General features: G+C 42.1%; 1 protein-coding gene across 1 annotated transcript in view; it reads left to right on the top strand.

The window, feature by feature from the left end:
- The window catches only part of gnmt (glycine N-methyltransferase), a 65951-nt gene that overhangs the window by 20742 nt on the left and 19660 nt on the right, over positions 1 to 25549 (top strand). The window contains exons 2-4 of the mRNA XM_057326779.1: positions 9096 to 9223; positions 9301 to 9414; positions 9484 to 9626. Of these exons, the coding sequence (XP_057182762.1) occupies positions 9096 to 9223; positions 9301 to 9414; positions 9484 to 9626 (385 nt within the window). The remainder of the gene's footprint in view (positions 1 to 9095; positions 9224 to 9300; positions 9415 to 9483; positions 9627 to 25549) is intronic.

The following is a 25549-nucleotide window of genomic DNA, read 5'->3' on the forward strand; positions in this document are numbered from 1 at the left end:
AAAAAAACTGTATTTAAAAGAATCTATTTTAAATACAGTTTATTAACAAAAGTTAACCTTTAACCAGTTAAAATTCAATTAAATTAATGCACTGTTGCAACACAGAGGATATTAGGCCATAAACAACATGTACCAGTTCATTCAGTCTCATTTTGACTCAATTGACTCGTTAAGTAAAGGGAGTGTTCATTCAGTACATTCAACCAATGAAAGGGCTCCGTTACTGTGTACATTCGAACGCTATTGGCTCAGCACCTGCGCACATACATAACGCTGCAATAATGTCTTGCTCGAGTAGTGGGATTCATTCAATGCATTCAGTGAACCTTAGTCTTTCAAAGACATCTCACATAAACTGTAGTACATTTCTTTAATCATGCAAGCATCTTACATACAAGGTTCAATATTTTAATGTGCACACAAACTCACTTCATTACATCTCTAATCTGTACAGGGCAGCGCTGGTTTGTTTCATATGCACCAGCTCATGTTAGCAGATATGTTAACGATGGATATAAAAACGTTTGTGCTTGAGTTTCGAAGTAACTCGCTTGCAATTGCGCCTCAAGTTTGTTTTGTTTAACCGGCGATTGCGAAAAAAATAAGACACTTGATAAACCGCGTGATGACAACTCGAGGTTAGTTTCACCTTTGTTTCCGCTTCCAGTAATGTTTTCCTCCTCATGTTGAGTTTTCTTTGCCAAGTGCAGTATGAAATGGACTTTGTACTTTGACGCGCATGATAAAAGCTGCACGCTGACTGACTGTTGTTGCGTTTATTTCTGCGTTCTGTTAGACTGTAAGATTAATCCATATCGAGTCAAAATGCCAATAGCTTATCATCGTTTTTAAATACATTCTATCGCGATTCGATATGATATCGTTTATACGCGCACAGCCCTATATTTTTTGTTCAGCTTGAGATTTATAGTTCAAAATCAGAATTTGAAATGAAGCAAATATATGTTGTGTGCGGGAATTCTTGCATATATTAAATAGAATCTTGCGGAATTACTTGACTTATATTATCGCAATCCGCGCGAAATATTCAAGCCCTGATTGGAAACGTGTTCTTCCCGCGTGCTAGCCATGTTGTTTGTGTAGTTTAATGGAAATGCGGGGGAAGGGCTGAGCCCATTCGTTACTACGGGAGCGTCGGCGGATTTAAACCCGATTTATTTCAAACAAACTGATGTAAATTACACATTCGAGTAAATCGATAAAGTCGATTTATCGCCCAGCCCTACTGTCTTGACTAGTGTTGTCACGGTACCAAAATTCATCAGTAGTCGGTACCAATACCAGTAAAATTCCACGGTCTCGGTACCTTTTCGGTACCAAAGCAAAACACCAGTACATGCTAATTGAAACACAATTTTATTAATAAAGCTCATTATTAATATAAATGTATAGAAAGCAATGCCATTTTGTATACATGAAGTATACAAGTTAATTGTTCCCGAAACGGTTGTGTGCTCACTGGGGTCTTTCATGCTGATGAACATCCTCCTCAGTCTGCTGCTGTATAAGACAAATAGAATAAACTTCAGTAAGTCAACTGACTGAACAAACATGCATATGCAATATTAAAACAAACCTCAGTTTTTATACTGCATTTACACAAGATTACTTACATTAAGGTAACTGTATATTAAAATAATAAATGCAACAGATATATTTTTCTTTAGTTTAAATGTGGCTTTTTAAACCTAATAGAGTTATCTATCCAAGACATACACATTGCTAGTCATACAGTTAGTATGCTAGTTTTCTAGCACATAGATTGCAGATAGGCCTATATAAAATAGGTACTGTAAACCCCATCCTGTCCTCCCATTTATTTTACCCCATTACAGTTATAAAAGCATTAAATGGTTAATAAGGACACTTGACTGGATTAGCATTGGCGCTAACAAATTAACACGAAAACAGGGACGTTTATTTTAACGTAACCTTTAATTTAACATATGATACAACATTCATAATGCAAACGCGAACAGAATTTGAAACTTACCGCTTGAACTTGTTAACTTAAATCCAGATGTTTCCTCCTTTCACAACAAAACTCTGTTCGTTTTCTTCGTGATATGACTTTAATCTGAAGTATTTCTGTGCGCATCTCTTGTGGACCGGAGCCGCGCTTATCCGCTCATCACGTCTTGTTGCGTCTATGAAAAGTTTCTGACTGACAACCTGTCAGACAGAGCATCAGTACCCGGTTGACCCGGTACGTCGGTGGTACCGGGTCTTATGAAAATGAGGTACCGACAACTTTTTTATTTTTAGGTACCGACTTGGACCGGAAGTACCGGTACTTTTGACAACACTAGTCTTGACAGTGTCTGCCCTCTTACTTCTATGCCTGCACGTGCTACACCCTCTTGCCCCTGGCTTTCTGAGACTCTTTGCGACCATCAGACCAAGCTAAGGGCTGCGAAGAGGAAGTGGCGCAAGTCTAGAGACCCTGCTGATCTCTCAAAATATCAAAAACATCTTAAAGGAGACATCAGATTAAAACCCCACTTTTTCTGTGTTTAAGTGCTATAATCGGGTCCCTGATGCATCTAGCAACCCAGAAAACGTGAAAAATAAGAACCCAGTAAGTTTGTTTTGGTGTGCCTTTCCCTGAAAGCATGTGAGAAATCGAGCTGTTCAGATTTCGCTCCGATTGTGACGTCCAAAGCGTTATTCTACACAGTTCCACCCACCGTGCTCCGCCATTGATGTTTTCACAAGCGACAGCGGTGTACGTGATGCCATGGCTAAAGTTTGTGGACAACATGCAATGTAGTCGCTGCACAGAGTCCAAACCTATAAAGAGGCAGGAGTGGATTTATTTTCTTTTTAGTGGAAATCCATCAGAAACCATAAGTAAAAACCTGCTTGTTTGCGTGAATCACTTCAAACCGGAGTGCTTTTTCAACCTGGGACAGTACAAGCAGGATTAGCTTCAAAGTTGTTCTTCAAGAAGGATTGAGACCGACTGAACGAGACAAAACTGCAGATGTAAGTAATATTTATCAACAGTCTGAATTGACGTAAATGTACCGTATATATAGGAGGATAACGTTAGCATATGATAGCGAAGGGAGCTAAGTCAGTCACGGGCTAAATAGAAAATTCAAAGCCAGTGTTAACTTACTGTATATAAGTGCAGATGGACACTTGAAGTTTAGCTGTATGAATGTTAATACATTATGTGCATTAATATGTTTAGCTGCGGCAAGCTGTTTGTTTTGCTAATGAACGGGCAAACACTGGGGTTAGTTTCGTTTTAAACGTCTCAAATCATTTGTAGTGATGGCCGGTTCGCGAATGAATCGTTCATTTGAACCGGTTCTTTTTAGTGAACTGGCAAATCGGACTGAATCGTTCGAAACGGTTCGCGTCTACAAAAAGCAATTATCCACAAATTCCTTCAGTTACTCACTTTTGACATGCATGAAAACCCATCCGACTCAAAATAAACCAGCCAGTATCAACGACTTTTCAGTAAATCCAACAGTACACTACTACACTCTGAACTGAACTGTTAAGCACGAGCGGAGAAGCTATTCAAGTTATAGCTAAGCTAGCTGATATAGTGAGCATGCGTGCAGTGGCGTGTTCTATCGAACACTCCGCCTAGAGCGATCCTCGTTCTCGATTCAAGAATCGGTTGCCACAGTTTTCGGATCACCACTGAACCAACCGAGAGCTGTCTTTCGGACACGTCCGATTTGTGAACCGGTTCAACCGGACAACCGGTTCAACATATAAGAAACTATATTTGCAACATAAACATTTGAACACAGATCACACTTTTTAATGGTCATATATATTTGTACAATCATATTCTTTATATTAATGTTGCTTAAAATGCATTACAGAAAACGTTTGTGCAGTTGTGCTTTTATGTTAATTATTGTAAAGGTTAAAAATAATTGTTTGTAAAAATCTTGTTGAAAGTGCTCATCTGATTAGACCTTTAACTCCTTTGCTACTGATATACACTGACCAAAATTATAAACGCAACACTTTTGTTTTTGCCCCCATTTTTCATGAGCTGAACTGAAAGATCGAAGACTTTTTCTATGTACACAAAAGGCCTATTTCTCTCAAATATTGTTCACAAATCTGTCTAAATCTGTATTAGTGAGCACTTCTCCTTTGCCGAGATAGTCCATCAACCTCAAAGGTGTGGCATATCAAGATGCTGATTAGACAGCATGATTATTGCACAGGTGTGCCTTAGGCTGGCCACAATAAAAGGCCACTCTAAAATGTACAGTTTTATCACACAGCACAATGCCACAGATGTCGCAAGTTTTGAGAGAGCGTGCAATTGGCATGCTGACTGCAGGAATGTCCACCAGAGCTGTTGCCCGTGAATAGAATGTTTATTTCTCTACCATAAGCCATCTCTAAAGGCGTTTCAGAGAATTTGGCAGTACATCCAACCAGCCTGACAACCGCAGACCACGTGTAACCACACCAGCCCAGGACCTCCACATCCAGCATCTTCACCTCCAAGATCGTCTGAAACGAATCGTTAACAAAACGAGTAATCACGGCACACATTGTGCAACAAATAAATATGAAACAAATAAGAAGGGAATACGAAATGAAAAAGGTTTACGTTAAATAAATAAATAAGAAAGGAATACGAACGAAAAACATTTATGTTAAATAAATGGCAAAGCACCGGCTTTTGAAAATTTGAACAAAAATTAAATTAAACTTAACTGGCTCTTGATGACAGTGCTTACTGCTTACATATTCTACTGCATGTTCTTTGACAGAAAAGCCTCCGACATCATCTTGTCAGTCAGCACTTCACTCTCCTCACATGACGAATTAAATCGGACTCCTGCTGCTGATCTTTGCTGCGACAGTTGTTCCACTTACGCTGAATGCAGCAGCCGCGTTCAGATGCGCAACTGTAGTTTGTCTTAAACTAAATTAAGTGATTTATTACTAAAAAAATTCAAAATTACGGTGGGGGTCAGTGCCGCGGTGGACAATAGGGGTGTGCTCGATTAAGGGTCTCTATATTTTCTTTGCGGCAGAGGTCCAGACAATACTTTTTAAAATAAATAATATTTAATAAATTGATCCCAGTCGAAACTGAGAAAATGTGATGTAGGCTCTGGTGCTAAAGCGAAGTCCTAGTGGCCTATTTTAATATTAAAAAAACTACGGACAACAAAATGTAACGACTGAAATGAATTTATCATGAGCAGAAGTACTTACAAAGTTACTAACAAGTAGCCTTTCCATGCCATCCATACTAGAACTGATTCAAAATATTATTTTCGATTAAAACATGTTTCATTATGAAATGCTCTTAATATCCTGATTATTAATGCTATTCATATTATTAATATCATGAATGCTAAATGAAGATACAAGACGTTATGGTTTATAATCTGTCACAAACCTACTGTATATAACAAACAGTAAACTGACTGACAGCTAAACATACTTTATTAGGCTACTGCTGCATTTTAGTTACAGTAAAAGTGTCAATTTATTTACCTGATCTTGGTGTCTGCAGGTCTTTATATGCGACGCGTCTTTGGCGGGAGAAGCAGCGCTGCTCAATTTAAACTACATAAATAGTAGGGCTGCACGATTAATCGTTTGTAAATCGAAATTGCGATTTGAAAGGATGCGATTTTCAAATCGCAAGGCATGCGATTATTTCGATTAAGACCATCAAATACAAATATAGTAATAACACGCATACACGTAGTCGTTGAAAGTTTGGTCCTGCGCATTTTACGCTTGATGCAGAGTTTAACCAGTAGGGGGCATTTTAACACCGTGCGCGCTGACATGCAACGAACGTCATTTGGAAAAGATGAGCGCCATCGGGAGCAGCAGTTCAACTTCACAACGAAGTGTGTCTGCAGAACAGTGTTAATTTCGTTGACGAAAACTACGATGAAAAGTATTCGTTAACGACATGTTTTCACTGACGAAAACGAGACGATAACTAAATAAAAATGAATGCATGATAACGAAAACTGTAATAAAAATATACTGACATTTTCGTCAACTAATAAAAACGAGACGAAAATATTCTTGTCCCACCTGGCGGACATCAGTTTGCGCGCATGTGCTTATCTCATATAAACGGCAAAGAGAAGTCTCTGGGAGAAGGGGAAGCACACACATATATTCTGTGTCTCCACGCGGTTTACAAGGCGTCTTATTTTCCTTCACGATCGCCAGTAAAACGCCGCAAACTTGAAGCACACTGCAGGCGAGTCACCCCGAAACACATTACGAAGGCAGCTCAAAGGTTTTTATATGCCAATGTTAACTTAACACGAGCTGCTGCATAACGTGAAATGCAACATAGAGTCAGCCAAAAGAAACCAGCGGTGTCCTCTACTGATTATAGAAGTGATGAAGTGAGTCAAACTGTACATTCGAACCAAGTATGTAACATGTTTGCATGATTAAAGAAATGTAATACAATTAATATAATATGTCTTTTTGAAAGCTATTTCTCATTCATTGCTGTCTCAAGCAAAGACAGTGCAGCTCTTTCTTCAAAGAGGCATGCCATGAGCCAATAGCCTTTGAGTGTGAGCCCTGTCAGAGCGTTTCATTGGTTGAATGAACTGAATGAATACGCCCTACTTAACGAGTCAATTGAGTCAAATGGGATTGAATGAACTGCAACATGTCGTTCATGGTCTAATATTCTGTTCCAACAATGCAAATCTAGTTACTGAACTTTTCTGAAAAATAAAGGTAATGACCTGGTTTAATTTCATTCTAAGGTGAAGTAAATTATGTCAAAACAGTTGAATCTTTGTATGGAACATTTAATTACACCAAGTAAATCATTTAAACCATTTAGATTTTAGTAGACTATATATAATGTATATTTATTCGACTAAAATGTTTATCATATTTCGTCGACTAAAACTAGACTAAAACTACAATGATGGGGTTGACTAAAATGTGACAAACTAAATTGCATTTTCATCAAAAGACTATGACTAAAACTAAATCAAAATTTGCTGTCAAAATTAACACTGCTGCAGAAGAGCCTGTAGACGACTTGGTACCTAAAAACAAAAGCACCGCATACGAATCATTTTGGATTTCGACGTTCCGATATACTTCAGAGACAAGTACTGTGTAAAACATGCCGAACGTCTATGTCGACCTCGCGAGGCAACACGACCAACCTATATCAACACCTGCGAAAGTACCACAGACAACTGTATGATGAATGCATGGGCACAAAGTCTAATGATGAACAAACTTTGTTGCAACCACCACGATCGAAGCAAACTTCAATTACTCAAGCGTTAGAAAGTGGTACATCTTATGACAAGTCTTCACGAAGGTACTGCGAAATATCTGACGCTATAACAAGATACCTGGCTAAAGATATGCTACCAATTAACGCTGTCACAAAAGACGGATTCAGGAATCTTATCCTAACGCTCGATAAAAAGATATCGCATTCCCTCTCGTGTGTTCTTTACTCAATCCATACAAAAAACTGTACGATACGACTCAGAAGAAGGTTGACGCTGAGCTGAAAGAGGTGGGATATTATGCGATGACGACTGACATGTGGTCCAGTAGGACCACTGAACCATATCAAAGTCTCACTCACAGGATTTTGAATTAAAGAGTCGTTGTTTACAAACGTCGTACTTCCCCATTGATCATACGGGAGTATTCAGTGTTTTACTGAATTGTTTACTCTTAAAGGTAATCTTTTATTTTTATTTGTTCGTTTACAACGCTTTGTTTATGCTGTTAAAACCTCCACAACAAATCTGTAGCTCTTTTTTTTAATAATAGTAAATCGCAAATCGCAATTTTGTTGAGAAAAACTGCAATTAGATTTTTTCTGCAAATCGTGCAGCCCTAATAAATAGTCTTGATGTTTTGAATGGTTCATTATAACTTGCGGTGCGGAAAGAACGAAGCCAAGCTGGGTGAAAACCTGTCATCCGGTGTTCACTGAACTGTTGCTGCTTGTCAGGGGCAGGGCGTACGTCTTTTCTGTACTTTGACTCAGCTAAAGTTGCCATTTTCCCCACCCTGGGAGCTTTAAAAAAACGCAAATGTTTTTATCTGCTTTTTACGTGGTTGACGCAACACACGCTCTCTGTCCCCTTGTGTGCTTACCTGTGTACAGTATGTGCGAGCACGTGTCTGTGTGTGTGCGAGCATCAGGAAATGACATGCCGCCGTGTAAATACGATAAATAACAAAATGCTATTTAATTTGTTTAATAAAAAACAAAATGAGATAACTCTGTTTTAAATGTTTTTCAAAAATCATGTTTTTTATTATGTTATAATGTTTTTATTGTTTTATTGTGTTAGTTAGCTGTATTTTTTAGTTATTATGGCTTACATCAAAACAAACCAGCTGCAGTTTGATTGATATTAATTAGAATGGACAATAAAAAAACATAAAACGGAGTTATCTCATTTTGGAACCAAACTCTTCATATAATGACAGAATATGATGAGAGAATCTCTTTAAATTTGTTGTTTACATACAATTACTATCTATGAAATGAAGCTAGGATAAAACTGTTCATGTTTTTGAAGGATGCAACATATTGCCTGCTTATTGTCATTTGTCATTTTTGCTGATGTTGCACACCCTTAGCTTGAATGCATTGGATCGTCCCTTTGGATAAGAAATGTAAATGCTAAAAAAGCAACTAGTAGTGTTGTTATTAACAGCTCTGTCTGAAGTGCCTATGACCCAGTGAACTCCTGGTGTCACCCACTGACACACTAACCATTACTAATAATATCTTCTACTCCTGTTGGCTAGTGGTGTGTAGCCCATTTGGGACTGTATGGATGGAGGATTGCTTGTTCAGCAATCCAAGTCAGTTTAGAAAAATGATACTAGTTATATTAGATTGCATATGCATATTACATTACCAAGACTTTGCCGTTCAAGGATTAAGTGTTTTTAGCAACAAACTATTTTAAAGTTTCTTGTTGAGTAGACTGCAACTTAGTTTTGGAAAAACCATATGCTATTGAAAAAAAATAACCAAAACTTTGATTTTCAGCAAACCACTATATCATTTTTTTGTCCATTTTTGTTTTAAGAGTTGATTCCGTTATGTTGGTGGAAGAGGGATTCAAAGTGGTTAGCGTGGATGCCAGTGACAAAATGCTCAAATATGCTCTTAAAAAGAGATGGGAGAGGAGGAAAGAGCCATCCTTTGATAATTGGGGTAAGATCCTATTTATAATACTTGATGTAGAATCTGTTATTTACACATGATAAAAAATATGTTTTTATTTCTTTCAGTAATTGAGGAGGCCAACTGGCTTACGTTACCAGAAGATATCCAGAAACCTGGAGATGGGTTTGATGCTGTTATTTGCCTGGGAAACTCGTTTGCTCACTTACCAGACTTCAAAGGTTAGCTCAATGTTTATATGAATATATTCATTAACTAAGCTCTTTCAACGTTTTGCTCATGTCTCACAGGAGACCAAAGCGATCAGAAGCTTGCCTTGCAGAACATCGCCAGCATGGTAAAACCTGGCGGAATCCTGATTATTGATCACCGTAACTATGACTACATCCTTGAGACTGGTCAGGCACCACAAGGAAAGAATATTTACTATAAGGTACAATATTTTTAAAAAACCCACATATATTTATTTACCAGTATATGAAATATTTTCAGGCAGAAACTCCAAGATCATGAGCCCAAATCATATAATTTGTATATCTGTATCCTTTGTCTTTTAAGTGTAGGAGGTCTGCTTGCTTGCTTTTTTATTGTTTAAAGGCTGTCTGTGTTTAGGATTTCATTTAGTGTTTTTCTTACATTGATATATTCTTTTCTCTATTACATTCAAAACAAACATGTTTACCGGCACAATATGTAAGATTTATCCAAAAACAATTAGAACAATGTTGTGCAAATATGCAGTGCAAAACAAAGTCTTATTTTGCATCAGTAGCATGCAGGCTGCTTAAGCACAAACACACTGTGCTCCGGTCCAGAGACACAGCAGAGAGCTGAGGCCTCACTTATAACCATTGCGTACGCACAAAACATGCCCTGAAAGATGCATACGCCACTTCCTACACAAAAGATGGCATTTATAACAAACTTGACAGGAAAATTTGCGCACCTGCACGCAAACTCTGACCCATGCGAACACACATTCTGAAGACAAGGGGAATTTGCAACACAAATGGCGAGTTAGTGACCTCAAGTAATATTGCAGAAAGTAAATGTTAGAAGATTTAATTTCACACCATATTATACGTTAGATGCACATTGTCATGAAGATTAAATACAGCAGTGTTATTTGGGCTTGTATAGGTTGTTTACAATCACATGGTTTTGATGGCGCCCGAAGTGCAGATGGAGGGCAGCAAGTGATTTTCTCCATAGGAATTCACTATCACAAATCCAAAATACCTATGTTTAATGACCTAAACAATGACCAGGTAAGCCCAAGTTTTGGTCAAACCTTACTTGTAATAAACACTAGCTTCTGTTAACCCTTCATAGGGCATTGAAATATTTAGAAATATATTTTGAACAAGAGCGTATGATCAAATATGATCACACCATTTTTCATGCAACAGTGTTCACTAATTTCTAGAAATCCTACGCAAACAACATCTATCGAAACATTGAACACAACTTTTCAAACATATACTGTGTGAGTTTCATAAACTTATCATTGTTCGTTTCAATGCTATTTACGTATTTGTGGGAGTAGGTAGGAGCGCAGATCCATGTTTCACAAATTTCGGAATTACACGGAAGTTTGAAACGCCCCCGGCAACTCCTCATTGGTCAGATGCCATGGTGTCACTATTTGTGACATGAACTCCATTGAATGGCTGGGAGACGTCCATGCACTTAAACAAGCTCATGGATAGGCATGGAATCACCGTTTTGATTGGTCAATTAAGTTACCAAATATGTTTTTTTGCCCGATAAAGGGTTAAAAGAACATGCCCTTATTAAACAGATAAAGCGAAAAATCTCCCTTTAAAGAGTAAGTAGCATGAGATCATGAAAATTACATTTCATGCAGTGTGTTATGTTGCCGTGTTTGAAAGTAAGCTGTCTGCCAAGTTGTAAATCTGAAGATGAATAAATAAAGTTATTGGCTTGTAAAAATGGGAGTCGACTCTGAATCATGCAAACAAGACATGAGCTAGTCCGAGTCTCTAACCGCCGCGTATCTACGTCACTAGACATAGTCCCCACCTACATTTGCTGGGACTGCCGCGAAAACTTCACTAGTCTCCTCCCCCAAAACACTGTCGCTCGTTCGTGATGCGTGTGTATTATGTCTAGAACCTGTGTTCTACATTGTGAAACTAAGTCCGTCTTATTTCAACTACCAAAAGAAGAACTTCTGAGGGAACAATGGTTACAATTCATTTTTCAAACGGTACCAAAGGAGTATAACCCCAGGGTTTTACTGTGCGCGCGTCATTTCACCGAAGATTGCTTCAATAATCTTGGCGCATTCACTGCAGGATATGTGCAGAGGTGGGTAGAGTAGCCAAAATCTTTACTCAAGTAAAAGTACAAGTAACTAGAGAAATTGTTACTCAAGTAAAAGTAAAAGTCACTATTTTAAAAACTACTTGAGTAAAAGTAAAAAAGTATGCAATGAAAAAACTACTCAAGTAGCTAGTTACTTAGTTACTTTGTATCTGATTATATAGGCCTACTACATAAAATTAATATTAACACCAATATTTTAATATTACATTTTAATCAATATTTTTAATTATCATAAGCAGATATCTTTGCAATATACTAGAGAGACTAAAGAATAGACAAACACAGAAGAGACAAGCATTTGTGTAAATTTCATCTAGTCCTGATGTCAATGTAGTTTACACAACTTATTTAGAATAATAGACCATGTCAAACTAAAGCATGAACTAAACTCAGAGCATTTCCTAAGATGATCTAGAACATCTGCAGTGCTCTCTTAAATGAAATACACATTTTTGAACAAAGCTCATGTTTTCTCGTGTTGTGTCACGTGTGTGTTGTGAAACGCTCTTACTTGTAAACAAACAGTAAACAGTGAACCACACGCCCATCAACAAGTTTTCTTCCTTCTGTTCTTCAAATGTATATTTCTGCAAGCCCACGTCTCTGTGTCTGACAGGTAACGCGCATGTTGCTGTGTCTGACGAACAGGTCGCGCGGGTGCGCGCATATGGCGGGCATTTATCATTGCTGGCAAACAATATGACACATTTGCAGTTTTGATTGTATAGATATAGATTAATATCCACTTCATCCAACGCTCTTTGTGTTCTGCGTGTTCTTAAGTTTCGCGCTACGAGGAGTGAGTAATCCTGCTTCAGATGATTCAGATCGTGCTGCGAACTGAACAAATCATTTGAACTGATTCATTAGCCTATTCAAGTGGTTTTGCCCATTGTTCAATTAATGCTTTCAAAAGAATCGACTCAAAAGAATCGATCACTCGGGAATGCCCGTAAAAAGAGGACAACCTTGAAATAAACAACGCGTTTTAAAAAGCATATTTTAAAATGAAGGAACGAAGGAACGTCACGCAATGTAAGTTATGTAATGAAGTAAAAGTACAGATTTTCTATTAGAAATTTACTCAAGTAAGAGTAAAAGTACACACTTTTAATTTGACTTAAAAAGTACATATTTTCCAAAATGGTACTCAAGTGAATGTAACGAAGTAAATGTAGCGAGTTACTACCCACCTCTGGATATGTGAAATGACTATCCTTGAAAGAGGGGGCAATACCAACCTTATTTGGACCTGTTAGCTCCACCGAATCACAACCTGTAAGTGTGACTATTTCTTTTTGTCTTAGCTTCAAGAAATATTTGTGTACCTTATGTCTGTGTTTAGCTAATGCATATAACGCTATCATTAGCATGTACTGTTATTTCTTGGGTATTACAGTTTGTTTATCTTGCTATTAACTCAGCTAATTTAATTGTTCAATCTATTAACTCTCAAAGTATTTATTTCAAAAACTGAGTCGAGTACTATCTGTATTATAATAACATCTGAAGATACGAACACCGTACACTGTATGCCGTGTCAACTAGTCCAAGACACATGATGAACACGTTTGAACAATCACAACAGACTACACCATCTGACCAATCACATGACACTAGGCTAGCGGATAGGAGGGGACTAGACGGATGAATTGCGGAACGAATCATTTGAGAGTCAGACAAGAAGTATGGTAAGAATAACTGCCTATTATTGTGATATAATAGTGTTTTACACCTTGTATGTACATAAACTTGTTGTTGGCCACACCATAAACCAAAGTAGGACCTTAAAAATCATATGCTACTTACTCTTTAAGCTTAATTTCCTATAGAAGTCCATTATAAGGAAACATCTTAACGTACCTAAACAACGACCACAGAAAACCTGATATCAAACATAAACATAACAGAAAAGTTTTATGTTCTCAGTTTGTTGCTGTCTTGAGCGATGTTATATGGTTTCTTTATTATTAACTTCTATTGAGGAGATTAAGCTTAACGTGAGACTATTCTTATCCTCGGAATAAGTGCTTGTTCTTTTAACAGTACCTAGTGTTTATGACAAGGTTTGAAAGTCATCCGGCTCAGCTCCTCCTGACCGCAGATCAGGTTTACAAACCACTTTTATCTCCATTTGTCAGTCAATACTCAAATTTCCCCCCTTCATGAATCAACTTTTGCCACACAATAACAACACTGTGAAGTTTTATGGTTTAATCAATTTGAACAATCAAAAACGACGCAAAACATAGTTATTTTGAGTTTGTGATAATGAACTCCCACGGAGGAAATAACTTGCTGCCCTCCATCAGCACATCGCACAGTGGCGTGAAGCCATGTGCAAACAACCTATTGAGTGATAATTGTTTCATAAACCGAGTCTTGTAAAATCCAACTCAAATCTTAAATCTAAATTCAATCTAAATATTTAATCAGCGCCGTCTAGCCATCAAATCTACTATAGGACCATGCATATGCGTAATACAGGCAGAATAATTTTAAACTCGGTTTTCTCTTTTATACACACATTTGATTAAATATTTTGCGCTTATTAATGTAGTTAAACACTAAAGTTACATCTAAAGGTTAAACAAAAAGTATAGCTATATGTATAGAGCATGCACTGCTTTTAAAAACTTTCCAGTGGCATGTTGCACGTTTTATGTTTAAATAACAGCGAGGAGTGCGAGGTGCAGTATATTTCCTCTTAAACTATGAGTACTTTTACATGATAAAAAACTGAAAAGTTTTTCCTATGCGTTTTTGAAAAGTTTCAAGTACACGCGACACCATTATCAAAACGATCTGCATTTAAACATATCTGGGAAAACTAATAAAACCGATGTATTATCAGTGTTTCCCATAGGATTTTTACAGACTTGTGGCGCTGGTGATGTCACAAACTAATTAGCATATTTGTGACGTCATCACGTCGTGTTAGTGTTAGCACTTGTCTGTTTTTCTTCTACTCTCTTATCTGTCACATACTCTATAATGTATTTTACAACGAGATGCCACCAGCAGTCACTTTAACCGCTGCTAAAATCCTGATTTATGAACGCAACATCATCGGACAAAATCACAATACAGTACATCTACATTAAAGAGCGACTTTTTCTCGACAATGTGTTACTGTTGTACGAACGCTTCTTTGATTTTTAAATGCAAGTGAGTTAAATACGAGAGGCTGAGGGCTCGCGCACACACATGGAGCTCATCGGAAGAGAGTGCATGCGAACATGGAAGAAGAGGACGTGGACGCGGCCACGCTCCACTCACACCAGAGTATGTGAGCGAAGCGGAGTGGTGTGTCGCTCCGCTCAATATTTCGCTCAATAACTGTGCGCTTTGCTCAGTCGCTCACGGACCAAGCAAACGCTCCACTCACATTACGCTAACACTCACCGGTAAACCAAATCCCGCTCAGATCCCGCTCTGACATAAAATGTGTCTGGTAAGCCTAATTGTTTTCAGTTTATAATAAACTTCTTGAATAAATGTCTCAGTTGAAGTAGTAGGCTGAAAAAGAGCCGTTATATTTCAGTCAGACATTCTGTGACATTACAGCCAATATTTTTAGTCATTTTTTATTTAAAGAGTGCCTAAAATAACTGTATAATAACTGATAAAGTATATTTGATTTTCGTGACTTTATTTCCCTAAACATATAGCTGCCATAGTGCAACATTCAAAATAAACGCACAAAAGATGAAATGCACTATGAACACCTTTATTATTACTGGGGTTACTAAAAGAAACCAGCTTTAAAGAAAAATAGACCAAAACAAGGGGAAATGCGGTCTTAAAATGCCAAACCTCAATCGTTACAGCATTTTTAGAATGTACTTTAAGAAACTTGGACAAAGTAGCTGCGTCTTCGAAGGCTGCATGCATCCTCCGGAGATCACATTTGTTGGCTTCGGCCACATATGACATCGAGGTTTATTCAGGTTTTATTTTAAAAAAGCAACTATTACATTGGGTAAGTGACACAATGTCTTCTTATTAAGAGAAATAAATATAAATGTTATAATGTTTTTCTTTTACTGAAATGAGCCTGTATCAAACCTCTTGTCGCCCGCGCACCTCCGCAAATGGACGAGGTGTTTGTAGTTGACACGCATGCCGTTGCGCTATTATTCAGGCTTCAGGCTCATGCGGTGTACATAGGACAATAATCCAGCAGCAAAAAAGTAAATCACCAAGAGGGCTGAGAGAGCGACTGAGCGTATATTGAGCGAGCGGAGCGGAATTTTCAGAAAGGCTCTCTCTGCCCCGCGAGAAATATTAACGCTTCGTTCACATGCTCTGACTCATACCAAACAAGTTAGGCAGGAGAGAAGACGCGTAAATGCTGTTTATCCACTAGTTATCCGATCACAGATACAGTCATTAGAACGGATGAATTAAAAAAATGTGACGCCAAATAGGGATGCAACGATTATAGATTTTGTTAATATGATTATAGTCTGAGAAATAATCCCCGTTTGGCGATTATTATGCATTCATTATTTTAACAACACAACTACATAGAAAATCACATGAACACTCTTTAGATTTGAAAGTGTTATTTATTGCTGCCTTTTTAAACATAATTAACACATTAAACAAATAATACAGCAACAAAATAATACTAAAGACAAACAAATGTCCACTCCCTTTGGAATTAAAGAAGGTCAACCTCTGCTCTAAAATGGAAATACTGACATGGAAGTTTACAAAGATAACAAATGGAAATAAAAAAAAAAATATATAGTGCATTCTTCTACATTTCTTTTGGACCTGAGCTAGAGAACATGGAAACATGGTGGAAACATTGCTTTTGACTTAAACAGTATAGCTGTTTACCACATGTGCCTTCCACCAAGCCAGTGGATCAGCATCAGGACTGATTGCAGGAAGGGACAAGTACAGTTTCACCTCAGAGTCAAGTTTTGCTTGGTCTGATGGCATTGCATTTGCATGTCCTCCTAAAGCTAATGACCTGTTCTTCTTTGCACTGGTGATTTGCTGTAACAACCCAGACAGGCTCTTCTCTTTCCTTTTGGTGGTGGTTGTGGAGGAGGTGCTCTGTGTGGTTGCTGCTGGGGGATCCTCTGGATGTGATGCAACTAGTGCCATTGCTTCGTCACTGCATGCCTTGACTGTGTCATCCAGATTCTCAGCAAAGCTTCGCTTAAACCTGGGATCCACAAAACTGGATATGTTCAGAATATTCTTAATTTCCTCTGTATATCTCAGCTGCATTAACAGGTCTTCTCTTATTACTGGTTTCATTTGTTTAGTGAGAGTGCAGTCTTCCTCTTGATCTTGAAGTATCTAATTATTAATGTGCTCCAAAACTGGCTTCAGGGAGGAAAGTGTGACTTTTTTTCTCAGATGCCAGGACATCAGTGAAATCATGGAGAGGACAAATGAGCTGTCTTAATTTCTCCAGGACAGTGATGTCACCATCTTTAGGCATAAGATGCCAGGTGTTTCTGTCTCCTGCTAGAACCCCACAGATGGCCTGCTGCTGCTCTAAGAATCTGGAAATCATTTCAAATGTGGATCCTTAAGCTTGTGAGACTTAAGCTTCCAATCAGTAGAGATGTAGTGGACTGTAAAGCTCATAAAGGGTTCTCCTCCACCACCAGTGCTGGTCCACAGGTCTGTGATTGTACCAAACCACACACCCTCTTCCAGCTGTTCCTCCACACTTGATCGTACCTCCTTGTACATGCTTGGGATTTGGTTTGTGGAGAAGAAGCTTCTTGTTGGAACTTTGTATTGTGGCACTGCCTTTTTCATCAGTTGAAGAAATCCAGGTTCCCTTTCTGTCGGTCTCTCGACGTTGTGTCGAACCGACAGAATGGGGTTTGTCTTGAGAACCTATCATCTTCTGAGTATTTAGAAAAGGCCAATGAAAATTGGCGAATGAAATTTGCATGCCGGGCTCCTCCCCGGATGTCCGGGTATAAGAGGGAAGCCGGCGTGCTCATTCATTCACCTTTTGTTCTTCAGAGCCTTCGCATCTGATGAGCTTCTCTACGATCTTGGTGATCATTCTTTCTGCTGGAATCTACGACGTGGACAGCGGACGGTCCCTTCCTGCAGTGACTCTCCCCTGGGTGTCTCGGCAGTTCTGGAGGTGTTAGAGCAAATTTCCTTTTCTAAAAGAGCAAATTTCTCCAGCGTGGCTTGTCCCGCTGTTCTCATGGGTGCAACACACTCATCGAGGAGGGGGACGACGGACACAATGCCTGCTTCCAGTACGCTGGGGCAGACGTTGTGGATACGTCCTGCCCGCATTGCGGGCGGTGACGATTCAGACGTTGCGTCACAGGTGGCTGTGTTCCCACGGGACTCAGCCACCACCTCGTTTGCTCCCCGTTCCGTGGCGGCAGGACTACGGCCGCTACGGCAAGCAGCGAGGGTGATATGAGGATTACTGTCAGCGATAATCCGCCAGCCACGGGCTCAAGGACCGTTCACACCTCGTCTCGCTCGTCTGACCGTTCCCCAGGAGACAGTCCGCCGTCTTATTCCTCAATCGCGTATTCGGACACAATGCGTGATGATGAGATGTCTCTTGCAGCATCTGGGGGTGACGTACTGCCATCCGACTCCGACGATTCCTCGGGCTCCCTCCCTCGGGGGGTCGAGCCCAGGAAAAAGCGGACGTTGAGATGTCGGCCATGCTTTCCCGGGCCGCCGTGAGTGTTGGGTTGCAGTGCCCGCACTACCTCTCCCGGCGCTCGCGGCTGGCTACATGGCGCCTTGGGTTTGAGCGTGGCTCCAAGCCGAGCCCGCCCCCAGTGCCGTGTTTACCGGAAGTGCATGAGGAACTTTGTAAGACCTGGAACGCCCCTTCCCGGCACGTTTCACGGCAAACAAAGTTCTGTCACCCTCTCTTACCTCGAGGTTGAGACAGCTGGAGGATACGTCGGTGTCCCCCAGGTGGAGTATGGGGGCTCGACCTAGACTCCTGTCCAAAGCATGTGGTGTCTCTGCATCTCTGGTGTCGAGAGCTTACATTGCGGTGGACCAAGCTGCCTCCTCTCTCCACGCTATGGCTCTTGCCAGGCTAGGGCGTTGAGAGAGCTCCACAAGGGTAAGACCGACCCAGCGCTTATGCAGGAACTCCGCGCCGCCACCAACCTCGCTCTACGGGCGACCAAGGTGACCACGCAGGCCCTGGGTCGGACGATGTCCACACTTTTGGTCCATGAGAAACTCCTCTGGCCGATCCTTGCGCAGATGAGTAACGCTGAGAAGGTCCGCTTTCTCGACGCACCAATCTCGCAAGGGGGGGCTGGTTGGTGTTACTGTCGAGCCGCAGCAGCCCCCGGCCCCGCTCACCCCCCGCCCGTCGGGGGGGGGGGCGCGAGACCCGCACGCGGCCTCTCCCGGAGGGTTCTCGACAGTAAGAAGCAGTCCTCCGTGCCGCAACTCGGCCGTCGAGTCCCGTGCACTGTCTGCTTCCCAGCAGCCCTGGTCCTCTTCGATGCCCTCCAGCTCTGGCGCCCCCCACTCAGGCGGCCCCCCTGGAGGAGACAGCGAAGAGGAGACCATCGCCCCATCAGCAGCCGCGGCGAAGCGGCCGTCATGGGAAGACCTCAGGGGGATCGAGGCTACCATTGGGCCCGACCCCAGCCACATCGCTGGGAAGTCGGATAGGGACGGATCCTGCCCCGTCTCTCCATCTGCTGGCCCCCTCCGGGGGGCTAGCGCCCACTTACTCTCAAAAAAGGAGAGTTTCCTCTCTCTCTGGGTTACCACAGCCGCTCTCACCCTCTGCACGACGGTGAACGGCAAACTCGACGTTGAGTCATGGCGAAGCGCAATGTTGTGTATAAACACCAGCCCTCAGCACTCTCAGTCAGACAGTGCGTTGAGCTGCGCAGTTGACAGGCAGGAAAAACAGCAGAGCCGATCTCCTCCCCGGGGGACCTCCCCCGGCAAGGAATCCGTACTGCTAACCATCGAACCACCCCCCGGGGGACGATGAAAAAGATTGTACCTTAGTCCCCGTCTCATTCTGGGAGCCTGTCCGGCTTCCCAGGCTGTCAGACTGGCTACGGAAGACGATCCGTCTCGGCTACGCGATCCAGTCGCCTCACGCCCGCCAAGTTCAGCATCCGATATACCTCAGTCAAAGGCTAGGATGTTCCCGTACTTCGGGCCGAGGTCGCCACCCTTCTGGTGAAGGGAGTGATCGAGCCCGTCTCACCAGCAGAGATGTTCAACGGGTTTTCCAGCCTGTACTTCATTGTCCCCAAGAAAGGCGGGGGGTTGCGCCCTATCTTGGGTCTGTGTGTTCTGAACAGGCACCTACACTATAGCTGCCTTTCAGGTTGATCACGCAGAAGCGCATCCTGAAGTCCGTCAGGTGTCAGGACCGGTTCATGGCAGTCGACCTGAAGGACACGTACTTCATGTCTCGATCTTTGGCATTGTCCGCTTTGGTACTCCCTGTCCGAGGTACCCTTGCGCACAGCTGGCCGCGGGACAAGCGGAAGTACGCTTCCCCCCCAGTGAGCCTCATTGCACAGGTCCTGTGCAAGGCCAGGGAAGAGGAGCATCAAGTGGTACTAGTTACGCCCCTTTGGCCTAACCAGGACTTGGTTCTCGGAGCTGAGGCTCTGACAACAACTCCCCCCTGGCCGCTCCCCCTGGCGAACGGCTTCCCCAGGGGAAGGGGCACGTTACGGCATCCCAGGCAAAACCTGGTCTCCATGTCTGGACGGGACGAGGAGATCCTGAGTGACCGACCCCCGGTCCGGTTGGGACGTCACTCAGGCTAGGGCTTCGGCCACTGGGCGGCTATACGCCCATAGGTGGCGCCTCTTCTTCCGGCGAGAAGACCCGCGGAGTTGCTCGGTCGGGTACGAGCTGTCCCATCCTCAAGAGAGCGGGGGAGTAACCTCTCCCCCTCCACACTGGGAATGTATGTAGCCGCTACGGCCGCTCATCATGACCCAAGTGCTGGGTAGCCTCTGGGACAGCACGACCTGGTCATTAGGTTCCTAAGGGGTGCGAGAGGGTGACCACCTTACCCGCGGTCCGTACCCTCTTGCGACCTAGGTGGCGGGCCTCAAGAGGCCCCGCCCCCTTCGAGCCTCTCGGGGTTGCCGCTCTTTCTCAGTCTTGATAAAGACGGCTTTCCGCATGGCGCTCACCTCCAAGAGGGTAGGGGATCTACAAGCACCCTCCGTGTCCAAAGATTGCCTAGAACTCGGGGCCAGGATTCTCACGTTATCTTGAGACCCAGCCCCGGCTACGTGCCCAAGGTTCCCACCACTCTCCCGAGAGACCAGGTGGTGAACCTGCAGGCGCTCCCCACCGGTGAGGAAGACCCAACCTATCCGTGTTGTGTCCAGTATGCGCACGGCGCCTCTACTTGGACCGGACACAGAGCCCAGAAGCTCTGAGCAGCTCTTTGTCTGTTTTGGAGGTCAGCAGGAGGGCTGTCTCCAAACAGGGGCTGGCGCACAGGATCGTGGATGCCCTCGTTAGGGCATACCGATCTCATTTCGCCCCTGCCCATTGGGGGTGAGGCACACCCCTCGTGGGCACTGGCTCAGGGCGCCTCTCTGGCAGACATTTGCAGAGCTGCGGGTTGGGCTATGCCTAATAACTCCGTGAGGTTCTAATACCTACGCGCGGAACCGGTGTCAGCCCGCATCCTGGCAAGGTGTGGGACCGGCAGCCTGTAGGGCGTACGCCTGCGGAAGCCCTTCCCCTCCGAGGGGAGCAGTGGCGATCCCACCTCACTTCTTTCCCCTCGGGTAAAGAACAGGCATTCCATCCATCACTAGCACCCTTCCAGGGGACAGGCTGGGCAGAGCAGCCCTGCCCCCTTAGGCCGGGGAACAGTTGAGTTATCTCCCACATAGCTCTAACCGGACCTAGTGCTCCAGACGTGGTAACCCCCCCTCCGTGGGCTGTTCCGTCTGATGTATCCTCATGAATGGTTCCCACCTTGGCAACCCATGACCTCCCCAGGTGGACTCCCACCTTGCGGTTAACTCCTGCAGTCCGCACATTCCTCCCATGAGTTCTCCCCTGATGGTGAGACCATGTGGTGTCTCCACTAATTCCTCCCTACGGTAGGTAGTGGCCTCTGCAGCGTTTTTCCCCCAGGGGGAAATGATGCTTACCCAGTGGCCCGTACGGTGCCGGGCGGCTTCTCGCCATTTAGAGAACTAGGCCTCCGCCCGTGACGGCCGGTGATAGGGGCTTCCCAACTTTGTGTAAGCTCTGGGTCCCACCTACCTCTCCAACTGGAGGGTCATAATTTCGGTTACTCGTCTTCGTCTGACTCGCCAGGACAAGCAACGTCGCTCCGCAGAGATTGTGACGCGGCTCAGTGCTGTGGCTATTTTCCATAGGAACCCCTTTGTCGAGTTCGGACACAACGTCGAGAGACTGACAGAAAGGGAACGTCTTGGTTACGGATGTAACCTCGGTTCGCCTGATCGGAGGAACGAGACGGGTTGTGTCTCACCACAACACATGGCCGCCCACCCAGCGCGGGATGCTAGGTTCCGAGGTTGGCCCCTCCAACCGGCCCACCCGTCAGATGCGTAGGCTCTGAAGAACAAAAGGTGAATGAATGAGCACGCCGGCTTCCCTCTTATACCCGGACATCCGGGGAGGAGCCCGGCATGCAAATTTCATTCGCCAATTTTCATTGGCCTTTTCTAAATACTCAGAAGATGATAGGTTCTCAAGACAAACCCCATTCTGTCGGTTCGACACAACGTCTCGTTCCCTCCATCAGGGAACCGAGGTTACATCCGTAACCAAGACGTTTTTCCACAATCTAAAATGGCATCATATCTTTGTAGATGAAATAGGCAACTGCTTTATTCAAATCCTGGGCTTGTTTTGAAGTGGGAGCATATGTCACACATTTTGCAAAGGATTCTGCAACAGTTGGTTGTTGTTGTTGTTGAACTGCAGCTACAGCACCACCAGTCTTAATCTTAAAGTGAATAAGAAAAATTAAAATTATTAATTTACACCAAGATGAACATTGACTGGATTTGCAGTAATGACCTTAGTTTACTTTCAATGTATAATTACATTAACAAATGTATTTCTATAAGATTTAAGATCTATTGTTAACATAAAACTAATATAATTTTTTATACCCCAGGGAAAATTGTTACTAATTAGTAACAATCAATATATATGGCTTTTGTAATAACAAATATAAGATGCATTTTTCAAAGAGGACACTGCTTTCCATAGACTAACGTTAAGCTACCTTCTGCTTTGTTTGTTTACATTGCACTGATAGCCCAATTCTCATCGCTACGGTAGTGAAACGTTTATATATAACTCGTCCCTAGTACCAAATCATTGTTTAATTACGTAAATTGCCCCGTAATTTTTAACTCAATTAGTATGTATTATTACCTTTACTTGGGCGTGCAGTGCTGGGCGGTGATCCCACAGGTGCTGCATCAGATTTGATGTATTCGCTCCTTTAGCAGCAACTTTTTTGCGGCAAGATTTGCAAATAAGCGATCCATCATCTTCAATGACGCCATGGTCATTTTTAGTGTACCCAAAATACTCCCACACTGCTTACTTTAGACGTTTCTTTGGTGGAAATAAAGATTTGCGTGGTCCCTCTGCCATACTTCACGTGTGTGTAGAGAGTCTGTGTCTCTGGCGCATTACGACACTGTAAGAGGGTGCACCGCTGGTGTAACTTTGTTTTCATTTTGTGCACATTGCAACACTTTCGTTCCGTTCAACAGAAACACGCAGTGTAACGGAGCCTTTACCATTAATTAACCACAACGTTTTAAAGCGCGGTTAATAGTAAATCTCGGTAATCGCTGCATCCCAAATATACTTGGGCGGCCATAAATATACCTGGGCGGTGGACCGCCCAAGTAAATGCATTGTATGGGAAACGCTGATTATGCATGCCAGGCCAGTGGATGGCGCTGTTACGCTATAAATAAACCCTACGTGCTTGCTCACATCTACATACACTGTTTTAATTTAAAAGCGCTTTTAATACTCTTTGTCGGTGTGTTTATACCAGTGTGCATATAAATACTATGTCGCCGCTAGTTGTGGTGGTGCAGTAAATCAAACTTTTGCTGGAGAAATGATAAAAAGTATGTCACGCAGCACAAACATGCAGAATGGAGGCCGCCATTATTGTTTGGGGACTACTTGTGCATGCCTACAGACTGAACGCGTAATACGCATGTGCATGATGTGATTGTTTTCTAATTCTTGCGTTTTCAGGGTTTACACAGAAACGAGAACGGTGTCGTTTTCAAAATCTTGCACTTTGAAAACCGTTTTCAAAAGTTTGCGTTTTCAGTCCTCTAAAACGCAGTTTCCATGTAAATGGACAGCCAAAACACATACATTTTTTACGTTTTTAGTTGAAAACGGTCATGTGTAAACGGCCTCTAAATTGCAGAACTCGTGTTATAAAAAATATTTAATGAAAATAAAAACATTTCTAGCGAGAACAATGATTAACAGTGCACACTTTGATATTATTGTGGACACTCCACGATCCGGTAGTGGAGCAGTCCATTGGCTCATATCTTCCACATATCTTTCCACAATGGAAAATGCATATGGAAATGATATGCAGATGACATTATGCATAGTTAAACTAGGCGTTGTAAGCTCCATACATGGTTTCAACTAGGGATGAACCAATACCACTTTTTTACAAACCGATACGAGTACGAGTATTTTTATGTGTGTACTTGCCGATACCGAGTACCGATACCTGATACTTCTTAGATTTGGTTTCAATGAAAGTGCAATTAATTTGGAGGGAGGTTTTATTTTTTGCCTATAGTAAGGATGAATACAAAAATCTTTAAGAGAGGGCTATTCTCAGCCAAAAATATACACATCTTTTTGGTTTTAACAAAAAAAAGGCAATGTAATCCCTTTAGACAAAATGTAAACAACCAGATAAAGGAAATGAAAAGTGCTGCATATTTAACACACCCAATAACTCAACAAAAAGTCGGCAGAACTATTACTCATTAGCATTCAGTTACACAAAGTCTCAAAACAGCCTCCTGCTTTTGAGTATACAAACTTTCACTTAAACTATGTTCTACTATTAAACAAATCAACACACTAAATGACTATTAACAAACAATGTTGCAGCCTTTGAACTAGGCTATGTATATTTGGGGAAAGTGAGAGAGATTTTTTTTGATGAACAGAATCATCTCTGCATGATCAGGTGTTAGCCTGTTTCTGCTTTCATTCACAATGTGTGACACTGAGCTAAATAGCCGTTCACTGTCAACGCTACTGTATGGTGCTGAGAGGTATCTGTTTGCCATTTTGACCAGAGAAGGGAACTGCACTTTTTTAACCTCCCAGTATTGCAGTGGTTTGTCCTCACGGGCCATTGGGGCTGTTGGACTTTAAAGGCAGTCCTGCATGCTCAAAAATTTGCACAGAGACGTTCTCCAAAATTAAACAGAAGTTTTATTATCAGATGTAAAAAGGTAACAAAGCTTTGGGTTGTCAGACGATCTCCTCACTCCACCACAAGCCAACAACACAAAATATTCAAAAACACCCATATTTATTAAGTATGTGACGTCGCTCGTATCTTCTGACTCCTCCTCTGCCTTTTAAGGAGTGCTGTTTCCTTTCCACCAATCACCGTGAAGTCCTTTTTCTTAGTTCCTGTAAAATAACATTTCAAAACGTATATCCTGTGGTCAATCGCCAGTCCTGAGGAATGTTCTCCAGGACAGTTTCTTTTGGGGAGTGGTCTCCTAGAAACAGTTTATTGTGGCCGGACAACATACCAACATTCTTAACATTATTTTAGTAAAAAGAAAACACTCAATCATCTAATGTTTTTAATTATATAGCGTTGTTTCTTAATCCTATGATTCATTAAAACACATCACAACTCATGATTATACTTAAAACATATGCAGTGGATTGATTCATAACATTTTTATGTGAAAAACACTCTTTGTGTGTGTGTGTGTGTTTGTGTGT

Source organism: Triplophysa rosa, unplaced genomic scaffold (assembly GCF_024868665.1).
Source record: "Triplophysa rosa unplaced genomic scaffold, Trosa_1v2 scaffold132_ERROPOS191807, whole genome shotgun sequence".
Lineage (NCBI taxonomy): Eukaryota > Metazoa > Chordata > Actinopteri > Cypriniformes > Nemacheilidae > Triplophysa > Triplophysa rosa.